At 38.9% G+C, this 23485-nt stretch overlaps 1 protein-coding gene across 1 annotated transcript in view; it reads right to left on the bottom strand.

Annotated features, from left to right (window-relative positions):
- Positions 1–237: 237 nt before the first annotated feature.
- LOC142140578 (cilium assembly protein DZIP1-like) overlaps positions 238–23485 on the bottom strand; it is a 79970-nt gene continuing 56722 nt past the window's right edge. Inside the window, exons 6-14 of the mRNA XM_075198285.1 lie at positions 20380–20504; positions 18630–18794; positions 16791–16931; positions 16640–16702; positions 15770–15910; positions 14509–14557; positions 6193–6335; positions 5830–5989; positions 238–408 (exon numbers count right to left, since the gene is read on the bottom strand). Coding sequence (XP_075054386.1) covers positions 335–408; positions 5830–5989; positions 6193–6335; positions 14509–14557; positions 15770–15910; positions 16640–16702; positions 16791–16931; positions 18630–18794; positions 20380–20504 — 1061 coding nt within the window. The 3' untranslated portion in view covers positions 238–334. The remainder of the gene's footprint in view (positions 409–5829; positions 5990–6192; positions 6336–14508; positions 14558–15769; positions 15911–16639; positions 16703–16790; positions 16932–18629; positions 18795–20379; positions 20505–23485) is intronic.

The raw sequence follows: 23485 nt of genomic DNA on the forward strand, positions 1-23485 counted from the left end.
CATCACACCTTTACCGGAGCACATTTGTCTAAAACAGATGCAGTCCATCTGTAACTAATATAAACTACTATAATTCAATATTAAATTAGAGATTTGTTAGGGCAAACGTATTTTTGATGAAATATCAATTCAATAACATTTTCCTACATTTTCCCATGTATGTAATAAAAGGTTTACATCTTTCATAAAGCAAAACCTTCTTCACACGCGTTAGGAGGATTTATCAGAGACCAAAAGAATCGCATAGTTCTACAAAAATACATGTTTAATTACTGGTGCCTTACTTTGGGATTGGGCATTTTGGTTTAGCATGTAATTTTTCTTGTGAAGATTTTCACGCTGAAGTTTTGAACTTTGTATGTCTACGGAGTGAATCAGAGGTTGTTCTTCCAAAAGTGTAAGATTTGCCTGTGGAAAACAGAAAAATAATTAAATAAAAATAAATAAGTAAGCTACATCAAGAGCTCATAACCAGTGGGTTACAATAAAAAATGGATCCTAATGCTTTTGAGTGAGGGACACCATGATCCTCTTTGTTCATCATCCTCTTTTTGCTAAACTACTACGTACAACAAACAAGCAAAAAACAGCAACATCCTAGCATCCACCACAAAAATAATGCTATATACAGTAGGATGAAAAAGTATATGACCCTTTGGAATTACCTGGATTTCTGCATAAATTGGTCAAACAATGTGTTCTGATCTTCATCCAAGTCACAAAAACAGACAAACACAGTCTGCTTAAACTAATAATACGCAAACAAATATATGTATTAATGTGTCTATTGAACGCACTATGTAAACATTTACAGAGCAGGGTGGAAAAGTATGTGAACACTTGGATTTAATAAGTGATTGACCCTAATTTCGCAACAATAAACTCAACCAAACATTTCCTGTAGCTGCGGATCACACCTGCCCCATGGTCAGGAGGAATTTTGAACCATTCCTCCTTTAAAAACTGTTTTAATTCAGCAATATTGATGGGATGTTTAGTGTGAACCGCTTTCTTCAAGTCATGCCACAGCATTGGGTTGAGGTCAGGACTCTGACTGGGCCAGTCCAGAAGGCTAATTTTCTTATGATGAAGCCATTCAGTTGTTGAATTACTTCTGTGTTTTCGATTGTTGTCCTGTTGCACCCAACTTATGTTGAGTTTTAATTGGCAGACAGCTAGCCTTACATTCTCCTGCAAAGTGTCTTAATAAACTTTGGAATTCTTTGTTCCATCAATTAGAGAAAGTGATCCAGGCCTTGAGACAGCAAATCAGCCCCAAACACGGATGCTCCTTAGCAAACTTCAGATGCGCAGCAATATTTTTTGGACAGCAGTGGTTTCTTCCATGGTGTCCTCCAATGAACACCATTCTTGTTCAGTGTTTCATGTATTGTAGACTTGTGAACAGATATGTTTGCAAATTACAACGATTTCTGTAAGTCTTTAGCTGACACAATAGGACTATTCTTAACCTTTTCAGCATTCTGCGCTGTGCTCTTGCTGTCACCATTTTACCTCACATTTAATGAGTAATAAGTAGATTAATTCTAGATATTAAACCTTGTATTAATATCAAAGTAGATTTGTAATGTGATGTGTTAAGAGGTATATGCATATCTATCCTGGATGTCTTCAGCTTTGGAGGAGAGATGTCGAAGAGCATGAATGACAATGAGTCAAGTGTCTCAGTATGGCTTAGTCTTATAGAACATGTATATGAGTATGTATTTAGTAATGGAGAGAAGAGAAGATGAGGGGGGGTGTGGTGGTGGTGGGAGTGCTTAACCTGGATCAAAGTCGGCAGTCAGAGATTGCATCACATATTTTGAATTTGTCCATCTGGACCAAGTATTTTGGCATGGTATTTTGTGAATGAAACGTGAATCTTTCATGCCCTATAGCCTCATTGACCAGGGCCACCCAGCTATATTGAGGTCTCTCTTGGGCCATCCATGTTCTAGCAATAATTACTTTGGCCAAGGTAAGGAGATTGAGAACATGTCTGGTAGCGCTTTTTTCCATCATAAGATTCACTCCCAAGCCAAAGATATATGTTTTTGGGGAACAGCAATGGGATCTTGATACCTGTATTTTCTAACCCTTCACTACTCGCGACCAAAAGCTCCCGATGATAGGGCAACTCCAGAGTAAGTACCAGAAGGTATCATCAGTATCTCCGCATTTTGAGCAATTAGCATCCGATCTGGCCCCCATTTGATGCAACCTGCGCGGAGAGTAATTTACTCTATGTAGGTTATACAGTTGAACTTGTCTGTATCGGGTACAAGAGGTAGCCTCACTAGCGCTATCTAACATATAACTCTAATCCTCGTCAGTTACAGGACCCAAATATGTCTTCCATTCTTGGAGTACGCACTCTAACTTATCAGTGGTAAGGAGATAGAAGATTATAGCATAGAGTTTAGAAATGGTTTTGGTGGAGCCCACCTAAGCAGTGAGCGGAGAGGATCTGGTCCGAAGACGAGGGGAGTGCTGCCAAATTGTGTCACCAAGGCATGTCTGAGCTGAATTTAAGTATAGAATAGGCAATTTGGTAGAGGGAAGTCCAATTGTAACTGAGCAAATGATTTCACACTGCCATTATGGTATATCTGTCCAAGGGAGGTCATCCCTGCAGTTTGCCATTGAGGGAATTGTTTTACTTTACATTGTTTAGGAGGATTAGAATTAGCCCATAATGAAGTGTCAGCATCTATTCCCACAGTTTCTCTAATGCCCCCTTATTGCATTCCATATCAGCAAGGCCTGTCTAAGTAATGGTGGGACTTTTCTCGTGGCTCAGGTAGCCAACAATGCTTGCATGGGTGTTCTATCACATCCTGTCCATCTTCTCAGGAGATTTAACAGGTCAGCTGTAGAGGAGTCTCCCAACCACTTTTGCAGATGCGCCATTTGTGTAGCAAAGTAATAAGCCCTAAAGTCTGGAAGGGCTAGGCCACCATTTGTACGGTAATGACATAGAGAGGTCAGTTTAATTCTTGCCCGCCTCTCCCCTCAGACCAGAGAGGATAGACACCTGTTAATTTAGGAGAAGAGTCGTTTCGGAATATAGGTAGGGGAATGGTGTAATGGATATATGAATTTGGGTTGAAGGACCATTTTAATTAGATTTACTCTACCAGATACAAATAGAGGAAGTCTCTTCCAATTAGAAATCTTGGCCCTATGATAATTGGTATATAGACTGTTACTGAATTTGTAATCCAGATCCCCAAATATTTAAATTTGAACATCCGTTGCAATTGGTGGGGCTCCTCAGTAATCATTGCTGTCATCTTTGCAGGCAGCCACTCCTAGGTAGAGCGGTAACAGTGTGGGAAAATCCCCTAATACTATAAATAGACCTAGCGCATGAACTAAGTTCATTGCGTATCGGAGCTTCTACACTGTACAAGCTGTTTGAGGCGGCTCTCATCTTTTTTTATTTTTTTCAAGAAAGCATGTTCCAGAGTGGATATTACAAATCTGGGGCCCTTCTGACTGGAGAGAAGAAGACGCCAAGCAACCTCCTGGCCAAGAAGAACTGAAGACTTCAATCAACAAGTGGGGCTTTTTGCCCAAGAAGAAGAGAAGACATTTCAAGCAGGACTTTTGGATACAAATAATTTGTGGACATTTCAAGCCGGGGTTTGGGAATTACAAATTTATTTTGGACTTGTTCAAGCCGGACTATTGGATACAAATTTATTTGTGACTTGGTTTACAGCCATTTTAGGTTTAAAAGCTGCTGACAACAGATGAAAGCATCAGTGGTGAGTATATGGAGATTTATTATTTTTAATAAAAATATGTGGTATAAATGAGGGTGTTTCGTGTCTTTATTGAGGTTTTATTATTTTTATTAAATGTATGTGGTTGTAATGAGGGTGTGGTGGTTTATTTAACAATTACTTTTGTGGAACTACAGATCCCAGCCAGCCGTGGGTGTCAGGGCATGTTGGCACTAGAGGGGGGGCCCGCACATTTTTTGGGCAGACCCCACTCCCTAGGGAATCCAGTCCAGTGTTGAACAGCCTGGGGTTGGTTGTCATTATGGCAGGGGGACCCCTGCCGCGTATCCCCCCCTGCTATAGTGCCACCAACCCTGGCTGGTTTGCCTAGTGCTGGTTATGTGAAAATCGGGGGGACCCCACGCAAACTTTTTCCTCGATTTTCACATAACCAGCAGTAGGCTGGCAGCAGTAGGGTTAATAGTGAATAGAGGGCGGACCCCACACTTTTTTCTTTTTACTGTTATTAATTTTTATCACTTTTGACAGCTGCCAGGATCTCCGGCTCTATAGCAGGATAGTGTAACAGAGATGTGTTTACTGAACACGCTGCTAGAATGCAGTGTGTTGTATCTGGCGTGTTTTAAAGGAAACTCAGGAGAGTTTGCTAAATCGCAGCTTCATACATATGAGACTTGTATTGCTAAAGTGGCAAACAGTCTGGAGTTTGATCCCTATCGATTTTGGAAATAGCGATTTTGACAGAAACACAACTCTGGCGATTTTACATGAATTCTAAGGTTCATACATCTGCGAGTTTCAACTCTCCTGAGAAAATCGCTGGATTTGCAAAATCGCACCTTGATACATTTACCCCCAGGTTAGCTAACTCCTGACGCCAATTAGCTGTTTTAAAAATCATTAGCATGGGAGTTCACATACTTTTTCAAACCTATACTCTGAATGTTAAATATATATATACAACATGGACAAGAAAAGTACTGGAACGTGTCTGTTATTAGCTTAAGCAGACTGTGACTATTCTTGTGACTTAGATGAACATCTGATCACATTTTATGTCAAACTTATGCAGAAATCCAGGTACTTCCAAATGGGTTCACATACTTTTCTTGCCACTGTATAGTATAGTGTAGTATTTGGAAAATTTCCCCACTAAATAAAAATAAAAGCAGGTGAGCTTCAGTTCCATGAAAGTATATATACTATATAACTGTCCTGGTGTGGGAAAAGCTAGCATGCATGTTTTCTGTACAAAAGATGTAAATTGAAAAGTCTATATTCTCATTTAAAGTCACAGAAGTGTTTTTGCTATTGATGAATACGTGTCATAAAATGTAGTATATTCATATTTATACGTGGTTGATTTTTGTTTCTTGGTACATTGTTCAGACACCTGAAAATGCACCTCGCTTTACAAAAAATTAATGATACAGAATTGAACAATATCATCTTCTATACAACTAACTAAAAAAATAATTAGCATTGATGATTAAACATTATTTTCTACAGCTACCGCATGTAGTAAAACTTATAGTATAATCAAAATTACAGGCCTGATTCATTAAGGATCTTAAATGAAGAGGTATCTTATTTCAGTCTCCTGGACAAAACCATGTTACAATGCAAGGGGTGCAAACTAGTTTTCTGTTTTGCACATAAGTTAAATACTGACTGTTTTTTCATGTAGCACACAAATACTTGATAGCTTATTTGTACACTGAAATTTAAAGTTGACATTTGTGTGCTACATGAAAAAACAGTCAGTATTTAACTTATGTGCAAAACAGAAAACGAGTTTGCACCCCCTTACATTGTAACATGGTTTTGTCCAGGAGACTGAAATAAGATACCTCTTCATTTAAGATCCTTAATGAATCAGGCCCTACATTCTTAACATGTAAACAATAGTAGTATAATTAAAAGGAATATAGAAATTCACAAAAGAACCATGCGTTGATTTTAACAACTGCTAGGCCAAATAGTCACAGTAATAAAATAAACAGTTAATCCTATGATTACACTAGATATAGATTAAATATAAGTGTATATTACATGCAGTGACACTTAGACATCTTACCATCAGCAGATGCATGTTCCTCTGCCGTTAGTATCACCTGTCTTATAAGAATTTTCCTGAGTTTCATAATTTCTGGCATGTATTTCTCCTGCTCTTCTCTGCGAGACTCCACTACATCCATAACTATATTGAAGTGGTCATTCGAGATTTCATGTACATCCTGGCAAATTACATTGATACTGTCATAATTTACAATTCATCTGTGCTCTTAACAATTACTGAATCACACACATCAACAGAATACAAATCAATCTGTGTTTGCGAAACTGCTAAACTATGAAACCATTGTTCTCATCTTTGCATTGGGACAGTCACTAATGTAGTATGCACCGCCAGGAATTTGAGAAAAGTACACAAATTTACCGGTTTCACTCCCAAGGACTCTAATCTTTTCACCATTTCCTGTTCCAAGAGTTTCCAAACCTCTTTGGTTAATGTAGGGTTCTTCGTCAAAGCATTTAACACATGCTGCTTACTGGTGCTCTCTGCTTCTTCTTTGTCCAAGTCTGTAAATATATGAGATCAATGAATGGTAATTCTTCATTATTGTATTAATTTATATTTATTGAAAATGTATCAAGAAGGCTGCACATCATTGTGACCAAACCAATTTGCACAAGAGGCTGTTCTACCAATAAAATCCATTTTACTTATTCTATCCAAGAACACTTTGTATATATTTTTTTTTAGAGATTTTATATATTTTATAGCACATTGGACAAGGTATACACTTCATCTGGATTACATTGGGAAAAAATGTTACAGTTTTCTACTTTTTTGTCCAAATTTTCTGTTACACAAGTAGGTACCCTACAAGAATAATCTAAAAATATCAACCAACTAGTTGCCTTAATTTAAGAGAAACCAAATATACGTACTTTACTGGATGCGAAAAAGTATTTACAGGGTTCAGAAAAAAAAGTTTGACTTTCTAATCTTATGAGCCTCAAAGCCTATGCACCTGGAAAGCTCTGTTAATGCTATAGGGAAGGATATGTAAACTGCTCAACCTGGTTTAGAGTTGTGAGGGGACGTGGTCTAGTCCAACTCTAATATGCAGTGTAAAAATAGGGCTTGTCAGTATGTGTGCAGCATGCAAGATCATGCAGTATTTGTACCCCTCGCGGTGAAACATAGTTTGCCTGTCTGCAAATTCTGCACCTGAGCAAAATTTACCTTAAGTTTAAATCATCCTTAAAGTCTCTTTGTCATATTTTTATTATTATAATAATACAATTATACAATTGGGAACAAATATAGTATTAAAATAAGAGTGGGCATTACAGACAAACAAAGCGGTAGCAATGGACTTTGTAAAACATACAAACTTGTGAGATAAGGGAAAGAAGATTCAGAAAATGTAACACTGGCAAATAACAAGTCACTGAGATTCTTAGAGGCATATTTAAGAAATCATGGTAGTGCACTATCGTGCACTTACCGTGGAAATCAGGTCCCGATGTGCCCTCCGCAAATTTATTAAAGGTGCATCGCAGCAGATATCATGGATATCTGCTGCTTTGCACTCCTGATCGTTTTTGCGAGCAGTCACCATCTAACAAGTCCCGAAAAACATTTTTTTTCGGGAACTTGTCATGCTGAAGCTGGCGTACTTTATCAAAATTGAAAAAATCCAATGCTGTCAACTCTGTTCCGAAGAGCAGAGCTGGACAGCGCATGTGTGGAGGGATCACATGATCCCTCCCTGTCACTCACAGCTCTCTCTCTGCAACGACAGAGCGGGGATCTTCGAACTGCACATGCGCAATTGAAAGAAGAAGAGGAACGAAGAATACCTGGAAGAGATCCTGAGACAGCGCGTCCCGGAGAGGGGGGTAAGTGTGATTTTTTTCGTCACAGAAACAGCAGTTTTTCGGAACTGCTGTTTCTGTGATCCGTTTTTCATAAATTTGAGAAATACATCAATCCTTATCCATGCGATAAGGATTGATAAGTATTTCTCATTTTTCCCGATAAATGATAAATGTGCCCCTTAATCTATTGATAAGGATTCTATATTAGTGGTATGCAACCTAAGTGCATTAAAAAGAAAACAGTGGCATAATGCAATAAAACTGCAGTAAATAAACAGACAAATGCATTAGCTATCTGGCTACCATTTACATTAACATGAGGGCTATAAAGCTTTCTATTTACTATCACATATTTTAAAACAACCAGTCAATAATAATTTTTCATTGGTCTAGAGCAGGCCTTAACAAGCTATGGCTCTCCAGCTGTTGTGAAGCAACAAGCCCCAGCATGCTTTTCCAGCCAGTAGCTGGAAGGGAAAGCTGGAACTTGTAGTTTCACATCCCCTAGAGAGCCACATCTTGTTCAGACCTGGTCTAGAGGAAATGAGACTAATGAAAGGAAATGTCTATTTATTACTAATGATTACTGTATATTAGTACACACTAAGTAAAGCTGGGTACACATTACAGAGAAGTAAACGATTAATGATATACCAACGACAGAATAAATTAAAAAAATCCAGATCAGAATACCGATTGACGTGTACACACTATACACGATTATCATCAGATCTCTGCTCTTCATCTGTCAAAATTATCGGCTGCAAGGTAGTCCATAAAAGGCAAGTGACAGCTTAGGTCTTAATTCATTGAGAGATATTCAGCGGAGCCCGGCAATTGTATTGGACAGCCTATCTTGACACAGCACTGTGTTAAGTAGCTGCAAACAGGCCGTAAATTCTGTGTGACAGCTTTATCTCCGGCAGCTGAAGTTTAACCCCAGGAACGGATGGACACTGCTCTTATCTTCTCATGCTGCACTAATCTTATCCGTTCCAGCCAGCAAACAGAGGGTTAAGACTACATGTGCAGGGGGTGAGAGAGGGGGGAGCAGCCCGTACCATCCATATCAGTCTCTTCTCTAAGGAAAAACAGCCGCAGACAGTTCACAGAGACCGTGGATCATGACAAGATCAGCAGCAGGCAGACTGAGACCTGTCACTCTGAGATACATTATTGGCCGATAGTCGGGTGAATTCATACACACTGCAGTATTGGAAGGTGATTGGTCGGCAAAAATTAAAAAGTACGAGCAACCAAACGACACGATGATCGCCACTTTGGGGCGACTTTAGATTATTGTTTAAGTATACACACTACACGATATCTGATCAAACAGTCGGATGTCAGCTGATTTGTCCAATTATTGGACGAAAAAACTGTAGTGTGTACCTAGCTTAAGTCAATCCTAATTAGAGATGTTCACTGACACCCGTGTTCTGGTTTTGGTTTTGGATCTGGATTAACTTCGTGTTTTGGTTTTGGCAAAACCGCCCTTGCGTGTTTTGGTTTTGGTTTTGGATCCCTATTTTTTTCTAAAATCTCTTTCTTTTTTTTGCCAAAATCACATAATTTTGCTCTTTTTTTTCACTTCATTATTATTAACCTCAATAACACTAATTTCAAGTCATTTGCAGTAAATTTTGACCACCTCACAGGTCACAATATTGTTTTCATACACTTTCAAACAATGACTGAAGCGACCTGGCTGGATGCTAAGCGACAGAGCAATGACACAAACACACATCAGTTCATAGACCATCTAGGAAACATTGCCACACAGCAGAGGCAGAACAGAAAAGTGGTGCAAGAGGGAATTGTCCTTGGATCATGAAATCAGTTATGGTTAATTTGATTGCTCCACCCGTTCCTTGGATAACTGTAGTAGTTCTACAGCTAATACATGACAATGAGCCCTGACTCCCCTGACTCCCCCGCCCCCCCCCCCCGGGATGTGTGCTTTTATCAGACCCAGACCAATCCAGGATGCCAGACAATGCACTAAAAGAGCCATTGTAATTCACAGCAAACAGCAAGTTCATCACTGAACTTCGAATCAGCCACAATTTCTAAAAAAATATAATATAGTCAGCTATCTTTGACATAAAGTGCAGATTACAAACACTTTGTGCAATACTGATGAAACAGCAGCAAAGTGGAAGGTAATACATATACACATCTATTTAGACATTCATGCTTACATTACTTCTGCAAGCAACGTTGTTCTTTGTTAATACAACTGTTGTCTTTATACCATATATTCAAAAATATTAAAAATAATCCTCCACCTTTGGATGTTGATAGTTGATAGTAGGATCAGGTGGAGTTACAGCAGAGGTGTCACTAATTCTGATCAATTCTTTTACAGTAGACAAGACCAGATGTCAACATGTTGTGCTGAGTCATCTGCATCACCAATGGGTGTCTAATATTTTAGCAAAGCACACAACAGTATATAGCACATGTAGGTAACATTGGCACACAGCGATAGCTGAAAGGAAAAGTGGTGCAAGATGGAATTGTCCTTGGGCCCTACCACTCACCCTTATGTTGGATCTTAAAAAGGACATGCACACTTTAACAAATCAAGCACTTCAGCGACAAGGAGTGCCACTTTTGAGGCTGATGTACTTTGTTTGTTTGGGCCCCCACAAAACAAGCTAACAATGGCCTTAAGGCACCTAAGGTAACAGTGCTGTTAATGAACTCTACTGTGGCAAGATGTTGTTGTCATCAGCCTCAGCTTCATCCTCATCAGTTTGTACATCATCCTCACAAATTATTAATTAATTCATCACCGCTGGAATCCACCATTACAGAAGTCTCAGTATTTTGATGTAATTGGCGGGAAAGGCCTTCCTCGTGGAAATTGAAGCAGCCTCCTAAGCCAATCACTGACAAGGTTCTCTGCTGTGCTGAAAACTCTTTCTGAGTGCACACTGGAGGGTGGGCAGCTTAGGCAGTGCAAAGCGAGTTGGTACATGGGTCTCCAAATTCCCTTTTTTTCCTCCCAGAATGTAATAGGACTGTCTGATGTGTCGACTTTTATGCCGTCATTAAAATAATCCTCCACCATCCTTTGGATGTTGATAGCAGGATCAGGTGGAGTTACAGCAGAGGTGTCACGTTTTTTGGTCAATTCTTTTAGACCAGACCAGATTTCAAAATGTTGTGTTGAGTCATCTGCATTATCCCTGGGTCTCTTGGGAAAGCTAAGTTTTTTCCTAACAGCAGAAACTGAAGGAGGAGAAGCCGTCCTGTCACGTAACACTTGAGCTGTAATCTTGCTCACCAGGAGCTCCTTGCATCTCTTCAGATCTGGGTCAGTTGGAAACAAAGAGAAGACATAGCTCTTAAACCTAGGATCAAGCACAGTTGCCAAAATGTAGTGATCCGAGTTCAAGATTTTGATAACTCTTGCATCCTGGCGAAGTGAATAAAGTTCTTGATCTACAAGTCCAACATACTTAGCATAATTGCTTTGTTTCATATCCTCCTTCAGTTTCTCCAGCTGCTTTTCCAAAAGTCTAATTAAAGGAATCACTTGACTCAAGCTAGCAGTGTCTGAAGTCACTTCACAGGTGACTACTTCGAATGGTTTCAGCACCTTGCACAGCATGGAAAGAATTCTTCATTGCGCTTAAGTAAAATACATCCCCCCTCCTTTGCCAATGTCATGGCTTGTGGAGTAAGCGTGGATGGCTCTCCGTTGTTCCTCCATATGCAGAAGCATATACATGGTGGAATTCTACCTTGTCACCACCTCTTGCTTCAGTTGGTGGCAGGGCAAATTAAGTTGCTCTAGTAGCTGTTGCAATCTCCTACATGCAGTTGCCGAATGCCAGAAATGTCAAGATATTTTACGGGCCACAGACAACATCTCCTGCACGTCCCTGTCATTTTTTAAAAGCTCTGCACCACCAAGTTTATTGTGTGAGCAAAACAGGGAATGTGATGGAATTCACCCAACTGTAATGCTCTCACAATATTGGTGGCGTTATCAGAAATGACATATCCTGAAGAGAGTCCAAGCGGGATAAGCCATGTTGCAATGACATCCCTTAATTTTTTTAACAGATTGTCAGCTTTATGCCTCTTAGTGAAGCCGGTGATACACAGAGTAGCCTGCCTCTGACAAATGTGACGTACTTGGGTACATGCTGCTGCTGTTCCTGCTGTTGAAGGCGAATCACCAACCCAGTGGGCTGTCACAATCATATAAACTTTAGTTTGCCCAGTTCCGCTTGTCCACATATCTGTGGTTAAGTATACAGTGGGTAGAATGGCATTTTGTAGCTCAATAATTACATTTTTATGAACCTTCTGGTAGAGGTGAGGAATAGCTTTTCTAGTAAAATGGTGTCGTGATGGAATTTGGTAACGGGGACACAAGACCTCAAGTAACTGTCTAAAACCAGCTGCTTTAATAGTGGATATTGGATGCAGATCTAATACTAGCATAGTCGCCATGACATCTGTGATCCGCTTTGCGACTGGGTGATAGCTTTCATACTTGCTTACTGTTGCAAAGGATTATTTAACAGTCAATTGTTGTAAACTACTAGTAGTCTTCTTCTTGGTCTGCTTCTGGGATGAAGATTCACCCCTAGCAGTAGCAGCAGCAGCAGCAGTGGGACTAACCCTCAAGAATTCTTCTGAGGAATCCAGGATAGTGGAGGAGTGATCTAGCCTTAGCAACTTGGATGCAGGTCGAACTCCGATTGCTATTGAGGATATTGATGAGGACGGTGTTGTGGGTGTAGATTGCAGGTGTCGGGATCTAGCTGAGAGAAGAGACCTAGCTGATGCTGGACTGCTTGCGGTTATTTTTTTAGCATAAGTTTCCAATTTTCAAAACAGCTTGCCATAAACCCGCTTCAAATGGCGTAACATGGATGAGGTTCCTAGATGGTTATGGTCCCTACCTCTACTAACTGTGGCTTTACAAACGCTACAAATGGCTAGACTACTGTTGTCAGGATTTTGTTTAAAATAACAGCCTTCCACTGGTGCAGGACTTACACAAACAGCATCATCCTCATCAACATCCTCATTAGCGCCCTTGTCAGCTACACAAATATCCCCCTCATCCTGTTGCAATTCCCAAGTGGCATTCTCAATTTGTATATCACCGGCTACACTTGGGCTGTTCATGCACACATCTGCAGAAATGCTGAAAGGAGCCTTCTTTATGCATTGCTTGGCCCTGACTGACCTTACAAGAAGATGCCTTAGTGACAGTTGCAGAACTACCACTCATAGAGAAAGGTGAAGGGCTCATTCTTTCCTTGCCACTGCGTGTGTAGAATGGCACGTTGGCAATTTTTTTTTTTTCTGCATATAACTTTGCCTGGATTACAGGTCTTTCTTTCTTGACCAAGGTGAAAGGTGCTTTTTACATTTTTGTTACCCTGACTTAAAAACATTATGCACATTAACATAGGCTTTAGCAGATGACATAGAGGGATTACTATCATCATGACTGGTGCCAGCAGCTGCTTGGTGCTCCTGGTCTTCTGTGTACTGATGTGAATCCATTTTGATAACACAGTACAAGGTGACTGCAGATTTAGAAGACCAAGACTGCCAGCCCTAATATTTGTATTTCAGCAATGACAATTAGCAATGGATCTCTCCTGTTTGTGTGTAACCTATATAACACAGTACAATGTGACTGCAGATTTAGAAGACCAAGACTGCCAGCGCTATTATTTGTATTTCAGCAATGACAATTAGCAATGGAACTCTCCTCTTTGTGTGTTACCTATATAACACAGTACAATGTGACTGCAGATTTAGGAGACCAAGACTGCCGGCTCTATTATTTGTATTTCAGCAATGACAATTAGCAATGGAGCAATGGAGCTCTCCTGAATGTCACTGGAGACTTTGAAGAACACTGCTACCCCTCCTCTTTCTCTTCTACCTATGACGCTGCCCAACTGCACTAGAGACTGCCAAGAACAGTGCAACTCCTTCTGTGTCCCTCTGTGAAATGGCGCTGGATCGCCGTGGAGGACGGTACTTATAGAATCCAAAACTCACAAGATCCAACGACGTAACGATGACGTTTTGCCTCGTATTCAATTCCGAGGGCGCGCGACTCGGATCTGCTAATTTCAGGTGTGTTCGGTTCTCGGGAAACAGAGCCTGAGCATCTCTAATCTTAATTTGGCCCACTAAAGGGCCAAAAAGCTTAAGTGGCATTTCTGCCAATGAACAGGGAGATGAAGCAAACTTTAACAGACTATTTAAGATACTGTAAAAAAAATTGTATTGGTAAAGAAACAAAGACTCACCTTTTAATGTCATACTTGCCAACTCTCCTGGAATGTCTGGGAGACTCCCAAAATTCGGGTCAGTCTCACGGACTCCCAGGAGAGCTGGCAAATCTCCCGCATCCCGCTAGTGCCGTCACAAAATGACGCGATTCGCTGTGACTCGCATCATCCACTTGTCCACTTTACATGCCATCCATGTAGCAAACAGGAAGGGGATCTCTCTACTAGAGCCACCTGGTTACCTGTATCACTCTGCATCTCACTGACAAACCTTTCCACTGCTTTTCAACACAGCTGAATAGGAGCTTCCTATTTCGTTCTATTTAAGAGAACTGGAGAGCTTCAGTGTCACCGGCCCTGCATTACGAAATGCTATACGGATTGGCAACTCATGGCTATGGGTAATGAGGAGTTCCCAGAGTGTGAGGGGATTCTGGGGAACCGCAATTGCTAAATTTGGGATGGGCAAGTAAAACTGAGAAAAAGGGGTGCGGTGTACAACAGCTGCAAAAGTGTTTCTACTTGACTATGTCAGCAACTACATTATCAATATAGAATTTGAAGACAATGTTGACATTTCTTACCTGAATATTTTTTGCCAGCTGGTGGTGGTTTCATGGACAGTTCTTTTATCTGAAGATGAAAAGTGCTGATAACATCCCAGTGTCAATTTATAAAGAGCATTAATATCACAGAGAATCAGATTAAAACTTAAAGGAACTACTATATCTAAAATATAAGTAGTAATATTTAAAAAAATATCTGACATAAACTTGTGATTATAGTGTGGGGAGATATTTTCCTCTGTGCAGCAGACTTTCTGTCAAGAGTCCAACTGCAAGACTCTGCAAGCATATCATTCTCTGAAATGGCAAGCTGGCACTCATCTGTGTAGCCAATATAAATATAATGTCAAATATATCCCATTTCTGTCAAGGTATTGTGGCAAAGAAGCCTATTTGCCACACCTCTCCTGTATAGAGACATTTGAGGTCAAGGGAAGTCTGCAGGGGAAAGCTGCGTACAGGGTTATATCCGTACACAGACAAACTCTTAATCTGCACACACACAGGTGGTCTAATAAGGTAATTAGACCAAAGGGAGGAGACTTGTGTATATAAGCCTGTCTTTTTAGCTGTTAGGTGTGACTGATGCTGAACAAGTCGGCCAGTGGATAAACAGCGGTTTTGTGATAGTTAGCATTAGGGTCACCAGGAGGTGTAACTTAGTATTGTTTAATGGTGTCATACTGAAAATAATGTATGCTGTTATTGTGATGTGAACAATATAACACCCTTATATTTCATGCAAGAAGCTGTCGGTGTCTGATGTCTGCGGGGTGCCAGTGTCACAAGGTGTTAGAAGTTCTACAGTATGTAAACATTTACATAATATATTTGTGATTGTTATGAACAGCTGTTTTAATACTTTAGGTGTACTTGCCTTTCAAATCAGCAATTTGCATACATAATTGAGTATTTCTGCAATTAGTAATGATAACACATGCTAGCAGTGGTCAATATTCTGTAGACATATTAACTAAATATAAACATTGGATGGACAAAATAGCTTATCTAGGCATTTATGCAATTTTTAAAGCCATTGTTTAGGACATAACTGTTGAACCTGTGATACTTTAGGTATTGCTGAATATGAACAGGTCAACTGTGGTTAAATTTGTTGTCCACAAAGATGGCTGTGTATGCTGTGCAAGGACACTGTAGTTGTTTCTTGTAATAAGCCTTTTACACAACCACAAACAAATGATAATATTTATACAAAATAAATAGAAAAACAACTACATTTTACTTTCACTATGATACATGAAGATTTAAACATGCATACCTGGTCTTTTTGTCTCTTAATTAACTTCTTTTGTTCTTGAACCCTGTGTCCAATTTCATCTAATTTTTTCTTGCAGAAATCATTAGAAGTCCTTTGATCTTCATTTATTGATATTTGCAGCTTCTCAGTTTGGAGTTTGAGCTAAAAATATAGATAAGAGTGTATAGGGTAGATGAATGGGCATCATATTTAGAGAATAATGTTGGCTACACATGTGCCGACGTAGTGAGTGAATTTGGTAGGTCTTTTATCAAATTGGGCTGGATCTGCTGAATTAAACTGTGATCAGACTGGGTGGGTTAAAAAAAAACAACAATTGATGGATGACCACAGAGTGAGGCCAAAATAATGAGCACCCTATGATGCAGTCATTTGGACTGCGAGTGGCCAAATAAGCCATAGATCTAGTTATTCAGCAATGGTGCTAATTACCATATAGACACTTGTGCAGCCAGTTTACAGCTGATAAATTAATGATAATTTAAATGGCAAAGTTTCTGATCTTAAATATGTGAGGACACTTGCTGCATACAGGACGCACTGCTATCGCAGAGATGTCCTGCAAATTGCACACAAAGGCCTAAATGCACACAGCCTTAAATATTCAGTTGTACCCGAATTTGTAGTCGCACTAAATGAATGAGATCTTTCCCAATGTTTTGATTGGTTGGCTCGGTGTTCAATGGGAATCCCTCTGTAATTTATTTAGCAATGGCCTAGTGATTGGTGGGTGAATGTGAGGGTCTTGTGTAATTTTTGTGTGTGTTTTCTTTTTCAGGACTCTTTTTAGTATACAGCAGTACTACATTTCAATTTTAAACAAACACAGAAAAACTCACTTTCCAGTAGTACAAAATTACTTGTTATTACCTGGATTATTTCCCTCTCGTGCTTTCTCTGAAGTCGATTTATGCGTTTTGTCCACTTATTTTCCTTCATGAAAAAGAAAAGCAAAAACATGGATGGAAAAATGTAAACTAAATATAATGGGTGTCAATTAAATGTGAAATAATAACTCTACCTGCATTTCTAAAAGCTCCTTTGCAGACTGAATATCATGTGTACATTTAGACTTGCCCTCGTCTGTGTCACTGGGGCTTTCTTGTAGTGTACCCAAGGCGGACCTCCCATGTAGACCATCTTTTTTCATTTCATGCAGTTCCTATCAATGAAAAAGGCAAAACATAAAAAAATCAACTGGAAGATCACTATTAGCCAAAATGATATTAAAGGTAATAATTAGATATTAAAATCTTTGAAACAAGGACATAATATCTATGTTTAATTTCCCCTTTGTCAAACAAAGTTTACCTATGTCCTTATAATACCGTACATAAAAGTTACTATATACATAAATTCCTGTGGCTAGCATGCTGAGAATTAGTACACCACGTTGGTTAATGCAATCTTTCACTGTGCTGCAAAATAATAAGTATCTATTTTACCACTAACCCGAAGCAAGAAACATCCCCCTGCTATGCTGACCACACATGCTGCAATAGCGGCATATCTGACAAATAGCCTCATATAGTATAACGTGTTGCTATTGTCATGCTAGTATCCAATATAATAATCCAATTGAAACAGATTGGATGAGGGAAGTTGCCAAATGTGGTCTGAAAATGACTGCAGATGACAGCTATTAGCTTAGGTGTGCAGTCATCTTCTGACCACACTAATAGGCCGCAGTCATTGGCTGAAGTATTCAAGGATTCCAAAACTGTTGTAAGGAGACATTTGTCACGCACATTCCAAAGTTACAAGGGGAAAACATTAACTTGTCATATTCATTTTGTACCACTGTATTTTATGAATCAAACTGATTTCATGTCAGTATGCAATTTAAGAGTAAATATTAAACTAGAATGTTACAAGTATGATGACAATAACAATACCCCCATCTTATCCTATATTTCACCTCTCAGTAACCGGATTGTAGGAGATCTTATTTTTCAGTGTCTACCATGTGCTTAACTACAGAAAACCTACAATGTACAGTACACCCACTGCTAAACCTTGGTTAATATTCAGCAGTTAACATACCAATCACGTTTCAATGAATACAAACCCATTTGTTCACAGCATGACTGTATTTCATAAGACACAAAGGCTGTTATCAGTTTGGGAACATTTTTTCCCCTAAGCTGTGGTCTAGAAATTATAGTTTTTAAAAGGGGCTAGTTAGGAAAAGTCCAATGTACAATAACTCCATAATGTAGTACTCTATGGAGAAGCTCTCATTATAGTAAGTTTTTGCATATTACATTTCAAAATCGCACATTGCTTGAGACGGGAAATCTGTTAATATTCGCTTTTACTGTGATCATACCCGAGAATACATGTACCTCATACCTCTACCCCTGTTATAATGTATGATTGGACTGAAATATAGTATCCCAACTTATGTGTTCCTATGCTTGCTGCCCAATGTCTATAGTCCTGATCACCAAATTAAAAAAGTGACTAGAGTAATTTACTGGAGTAGCTGCAAATGATGCACCATACATATGTGGATGCAGTCCTGTGGTATAGTTACTGAATGACCAGTTCTCTCTCCAATTTGACCACACAAAGAATTCAAGTTTGTATAGATCCAGCTGTATCGTGGCTGAGAAGAAAGTCCCCATTACAAGATGCCCCATTTACCACGATCATGCCACAGTGATTATTTGCCTTACAGATCTTTCACTGTGCACAATGAAACCCAGTCACAATTTAAATGTGTAATAACTAATGGTTTTGTAGAATACACAAAATTCTATATTCTAATAATATATAAAGATCAAATAAGCCGACCATAAGGGCATATGTCTGGCAAGTGTTAGAGTATAAAATAAAATAAAAAAAAGTTGTCGCTTACGTTTTCTAACAAGCTGTTCTTAGCCTTTAACTCTTTAAGCTCATTCATAAACATCTCTTTTACTTTTTTTAATTCATCTTCAAATTTGTTTCTTTCTTCTTTTTTCCAGTTGTCAAATTTGTTTAGAATTTCTTGTTCATATTTCTTATGCTCATTTTCCTGCATCTGTATAAAAATGAGTCATACACATTTGAAAGATGGCACAAGAAGCTGTTTCACCACTGCACTCTCAATCTGGTCACATTATGCTTTATCAGCGATACAGACAAACTTGACATATTTTATTAAAACATAGTGAACTTCTAGCTTAAACTAAATTTAACGTTTTGATGGAGTTCAAACAATCTGTGAGAGTAAAAATAAAACAACAAATGGTAAAAAAAAGTCAATGTTCGCAAAATTGATAATAAAAGGTAGACCAAAGCACACATAGCTTTCAACACCTAAATTAAGACAATGGGGTTGATCGTTCTCCCTACTGCAAAGCAGATGATATATTCAGTGTTCTCCCCAGGACATATTTTCCGGGTGATCCACCCAGCTGTTTGTATTCACCACCCAGCCAACAGTCTAGAGGCTAGGTAGAAGTGATCTTTCAGTCCTTATGTAATCCACGTGTTGGTTACTTCTCATATGTATACGAAGATAGCAGATGACACAAATAGATGGTTACGAAGATGTGGATGACACAAATAAAGTTCATAAAGAAAAACCTTTCTCGCATAGAGACATTAACAGAGGTGGTTGATATATTGGAGACTGCAGTCTTCCGCATCCACTACCTAGCCTCTAGACTGTTGGCATGTTTTTTCAACATTAAGAGCCACATCATTGAATATGGATCATTCTGGCTCTCTTTTTGGCCTCATAGATTTGTTGGGTTTTGGACACTGTTACTCTGTTTGGTAGTGCCAACCAAGCCTAGTTTATGGTATTCAGACACATCTGCTTTGTTAGTTTGCATATTCATCTGGTTTTGGACATTATTACTTAATCAACACTAGTTGTTGGACTGACATATTACCGGCTTTTGCTTTATTTGGTTTAATTTAAATAGATTTGTTTACTTTGTTCATTTTCTTTTCTTGTGTTTATTAGTGCACTGAACTTATCCATTTAATATTGTTTGTTTTTATTACATTGCGCATTAATTATTTGTACTGGTATACTCTCTCCATCCACACAACTACCGTGCACACTTGCTATATACTAACGTTATCACCAAACCATTAACATCACGTCCATTTCTACATTGCACCTGGGAATTAGTGTATTTTACTGGGGATTGGGACCATTCCCCGTTCATTTATTCCCATTGGCAGCATACTGACTGACACAAGGGAAGCGTGGATTCCCATAAGAACTTTGCTCTTGTCCATAACAGGGAGGAAGAAACTTTTTTTTTTCTCCTGTAGCCTGACTCAATATGTGGTCCTGTATCTTAATAAAGTTTATAAAACTCTAACTTATGATTGTGATCTTTAAACATTACTTAGCAGACTTTATATACAAATGCAGATTATCATTATTATTATTACTGAGCCAATTATTTTTATACAATTAATTTTTATATTTACCAAATCTTTATATGGCTATCTGCAGCATAAATTATTGTATATATTATATTAGCTACATAAGAAGCACTTTATCTTACTGAAATAGTAGAATGTCACATTTATCAACAAGAACCCAAACACAAGTACTATAGTATTTTCGGAGTGTTTAATGTACCTGGTTGAATTCACCTTACCTGTGAAAGTTTCTCAATATGAGCAGCGTGTTCAGCATCCAGCTGAGTTTTGGCAGTCTGTAGTTCTTCTTTCAGACAGTTTATTTCATACTGGAATTTCTCAATTGATTGAAGATTGTCCTTTACTTTTTTAAAAAGAATGATAGAACACACATATATTATATAATGTTCCCATCACAATAAGCTTCCATGACAACAGAATGTTTGCTCTCATAAAATAAAAAGAGAGTTGTAAATTTGGCCTATAAGCAGAAAAACTATTCTGTGTATTATGTCAGTCAATGTTCAAGACATTCAGAAAACAGAAGTTGAATGGCCATTGTAAGGTACATTTGACCAGGGGAGGGCTGGCAAATTTTAGCCCGGGGTGCAAGACTCGACTCAGCATCCTATTTTAAAGGTAAAAAATGCAGATGGCCCAGTGACCCAGCCCAAAGTTGCCCACTGTGGGACTGGCCCGGTGAACAGATGCCCCCCCCCCCCGCCCCTCCAGCCAAGCCTGCCCCTGCATTGGACTAGGGTCTGAGCATCTTTTTGTTATCACTCTTCATTTCCTGCTCATCAGTGTGTGCCACATTGAAATGGCTGAGCATAAAACATTCTGAAGCCAATCAGATAATCAGAATACTCACAACAACACAGAATACTTAAGATAATGATTAAGTTGATGATGATGATGATGAAGATGTGTGTGCTGATCATGTGGGAAGTTGTGACATGTCAACAATATAATTAAACAATGCCTTTCACCACTAGCTTAAGTTCGCTGTGAAATACAGAGCAAGAAGGATACATTTATGATATGCCAGAGGTATGAAGTGTGTATGCTGCTTTGTTTATTTGCAAAAATATCAGCAATCACTTGCTTACTACATGCTGCCATCCTTTTATGAAAATCCATTACACTTCCCAAATCTCTAATTTGAATAAGTAAATAAATCGCCCTAATAGAGGGGTGTATAATGCATCATAGGTTCTTTTTACTTTTTACATTGCATATAAAACAAAATAGTCAGGCATGCCACAGTGTTACAATTTTATTATTAATTCAAGGAAGACCTGACTTTATTTTAAAACAATTGTCACAATACAACACAACACTATTTTCACATTGCCAAAAGTCCCTTGGGTTTAGCTTATCAAATATCATCACATTTGCAAAATCACTTCCTTTCTCCCTCCACTCTTTTACTATTTCTAACTCTTTGAGGCTCTAATGCTGGGTACACACTACAGTGTTTTCAGCCGATTATCGTGCACATCATACGATAAACGATCGTTCGGCCCGATTTTCCTTTAGTGTGTACGCTCCTATGATGAACGATTATCGCTCCAAAGCACATCGTATAGTTTCATTTGATTTTTCAACTGAACTAGAAATCTCTTTCAACGTTGGAACGAGGTTGTGCCGATTCGGCAGTGTGTATGCACTCACGATCGTGTCCATAGTCCATAGATCTCTGTGGAGTGTGCACACAAGTCACAATCTTTTCAGCAGATGGTTATGACAGATGAAGAGCACAGATCTGAAGGTAAATCTTGTAAAATCAGCATTCTGATCGGGACTTTTTTTTTTTTCAGCCGTTGGTAAAATCATTATAGATATCACATCGGGAGAAATATTCTGTAGTGTGTACCCAGCCTAGGTAGGCATAATCTTATATTTCACACTGTAGGTGCAGTCAATATTAATATATTTTTAATGTCTTTCCAAGAATGAGTTGATGTACTTGACAGAAACATAAGTGTTTGACAAAACGAACACTTTACAGAGTGAAGATGAAAGTTTCCTTGTGAATAACACACCATGACATATTAAATGATATGCAGAGGTTACATTTTTTTCCCTCTGATGTCAGTTATCTGCACAACCAGATCTACCTTCTCCTGACATATTTTTCATCTCTTTTGTGCTGCCAACTAGTGACTAGGCTTCCGGCCGAGAAAGGCTGACAGACAACTAATGAAATGTTCTGCTTCCTCAAAGGGAGCATTCATGTCTGATATGAGGAAGACAGCCAATGGAGCAGAACTCTTACAGAAAGTACTAACAACTGTATTGCAGATTTTTCATGCAACACTTTAGGAAGGATGCCTCACTTCATTTGACTGACACTGTATTGTTCGTGCAAATGGCACAGGACGTTAAAAATGTCTAGGTGTTGGAGGAAAATGTTTTCAGCAATAACAGGCCACCTTATTTATTTTAAAGTATCATATCATTCACAGCTTCCAATGAACAATACCACTGACTTTTCAAAAATATTTTTAATATAATGTTCCTTTAAACATGCCCCACAGTCAAGGCAGATATTTTGAGGGTTGAATTAAAATTGGAAAGTAAGTCTATCATTTCACTAGTAACCATTAGCCAGAGCACTTTCAGAGTATTGCACTAATAGTGGGTATTCACAGAAATCACCCAGCACAAGTCAGGATATGGAAAGACAATTGTCATAGTGTATACCGCTTTTAAATAAATCCAAGGTCTAATACTCAAAATCTGTTCACTTGTATGCAGACTTCACAATCATGTGTTTGTCAAACCCACTGTTAAACCTCAATCATTCAATGCAGTATTTTCAGCCATCACAGTGTCACATTTGGTGGGTTGGAGAAGGTGGGCGGAGTCCCATAAAACACATTATAGGTGATGATGTATACTGGTTTCTAGGAGGAAAGCTGAGGACTCTAATACCAGACTACAGACTGGGCACAACTGTACTGTATGACAAGCTTTAATAACTTCCCCACCAAAGCTATAACTTGGGAATTTCCTGAAACCTTTGAGTGGGGATATTAAGAAAGATATGAAGACACTGAATCACTAATGATTACAGTGAGGTACCAAATCAGCAACTGGAAGAGTAGTCTGACAAGTTGAGGTCTGAATCACTGGTGAACCCTGACATCAGCGGTCGGAAATAAGCGAAAAGGCTGCGAGCCCTCCTCTATACAGCAGAGCAGCGAAATGAAGGAGAGAAGAACGGCGGATGCCGGGTCTGGTCTGTAACACTTGTATGGGCTAGTTACCAGTCAAGTGTCCAATACCATTAGGAGGGTGGGCAGAACGTCTGTTAAAGAGGAAGGTGCGATATGTTTGGGA

Source organism: Mixophyes fleayi, chromosome 2, assembly GCF_038048845.1.
Source record: "Mixophyes fleayi isolate aMixFle1 chromosome 2, aMixFle1.hap1, whole genome shotgun sequence".
In the NCBI taxonomy this organism is placed as follows: Eukaryota; Metazoa; Chordata; class Amphibia; order Anura; family Limnodynastidae; genus Mixophyes; species Mixophyes fleayi.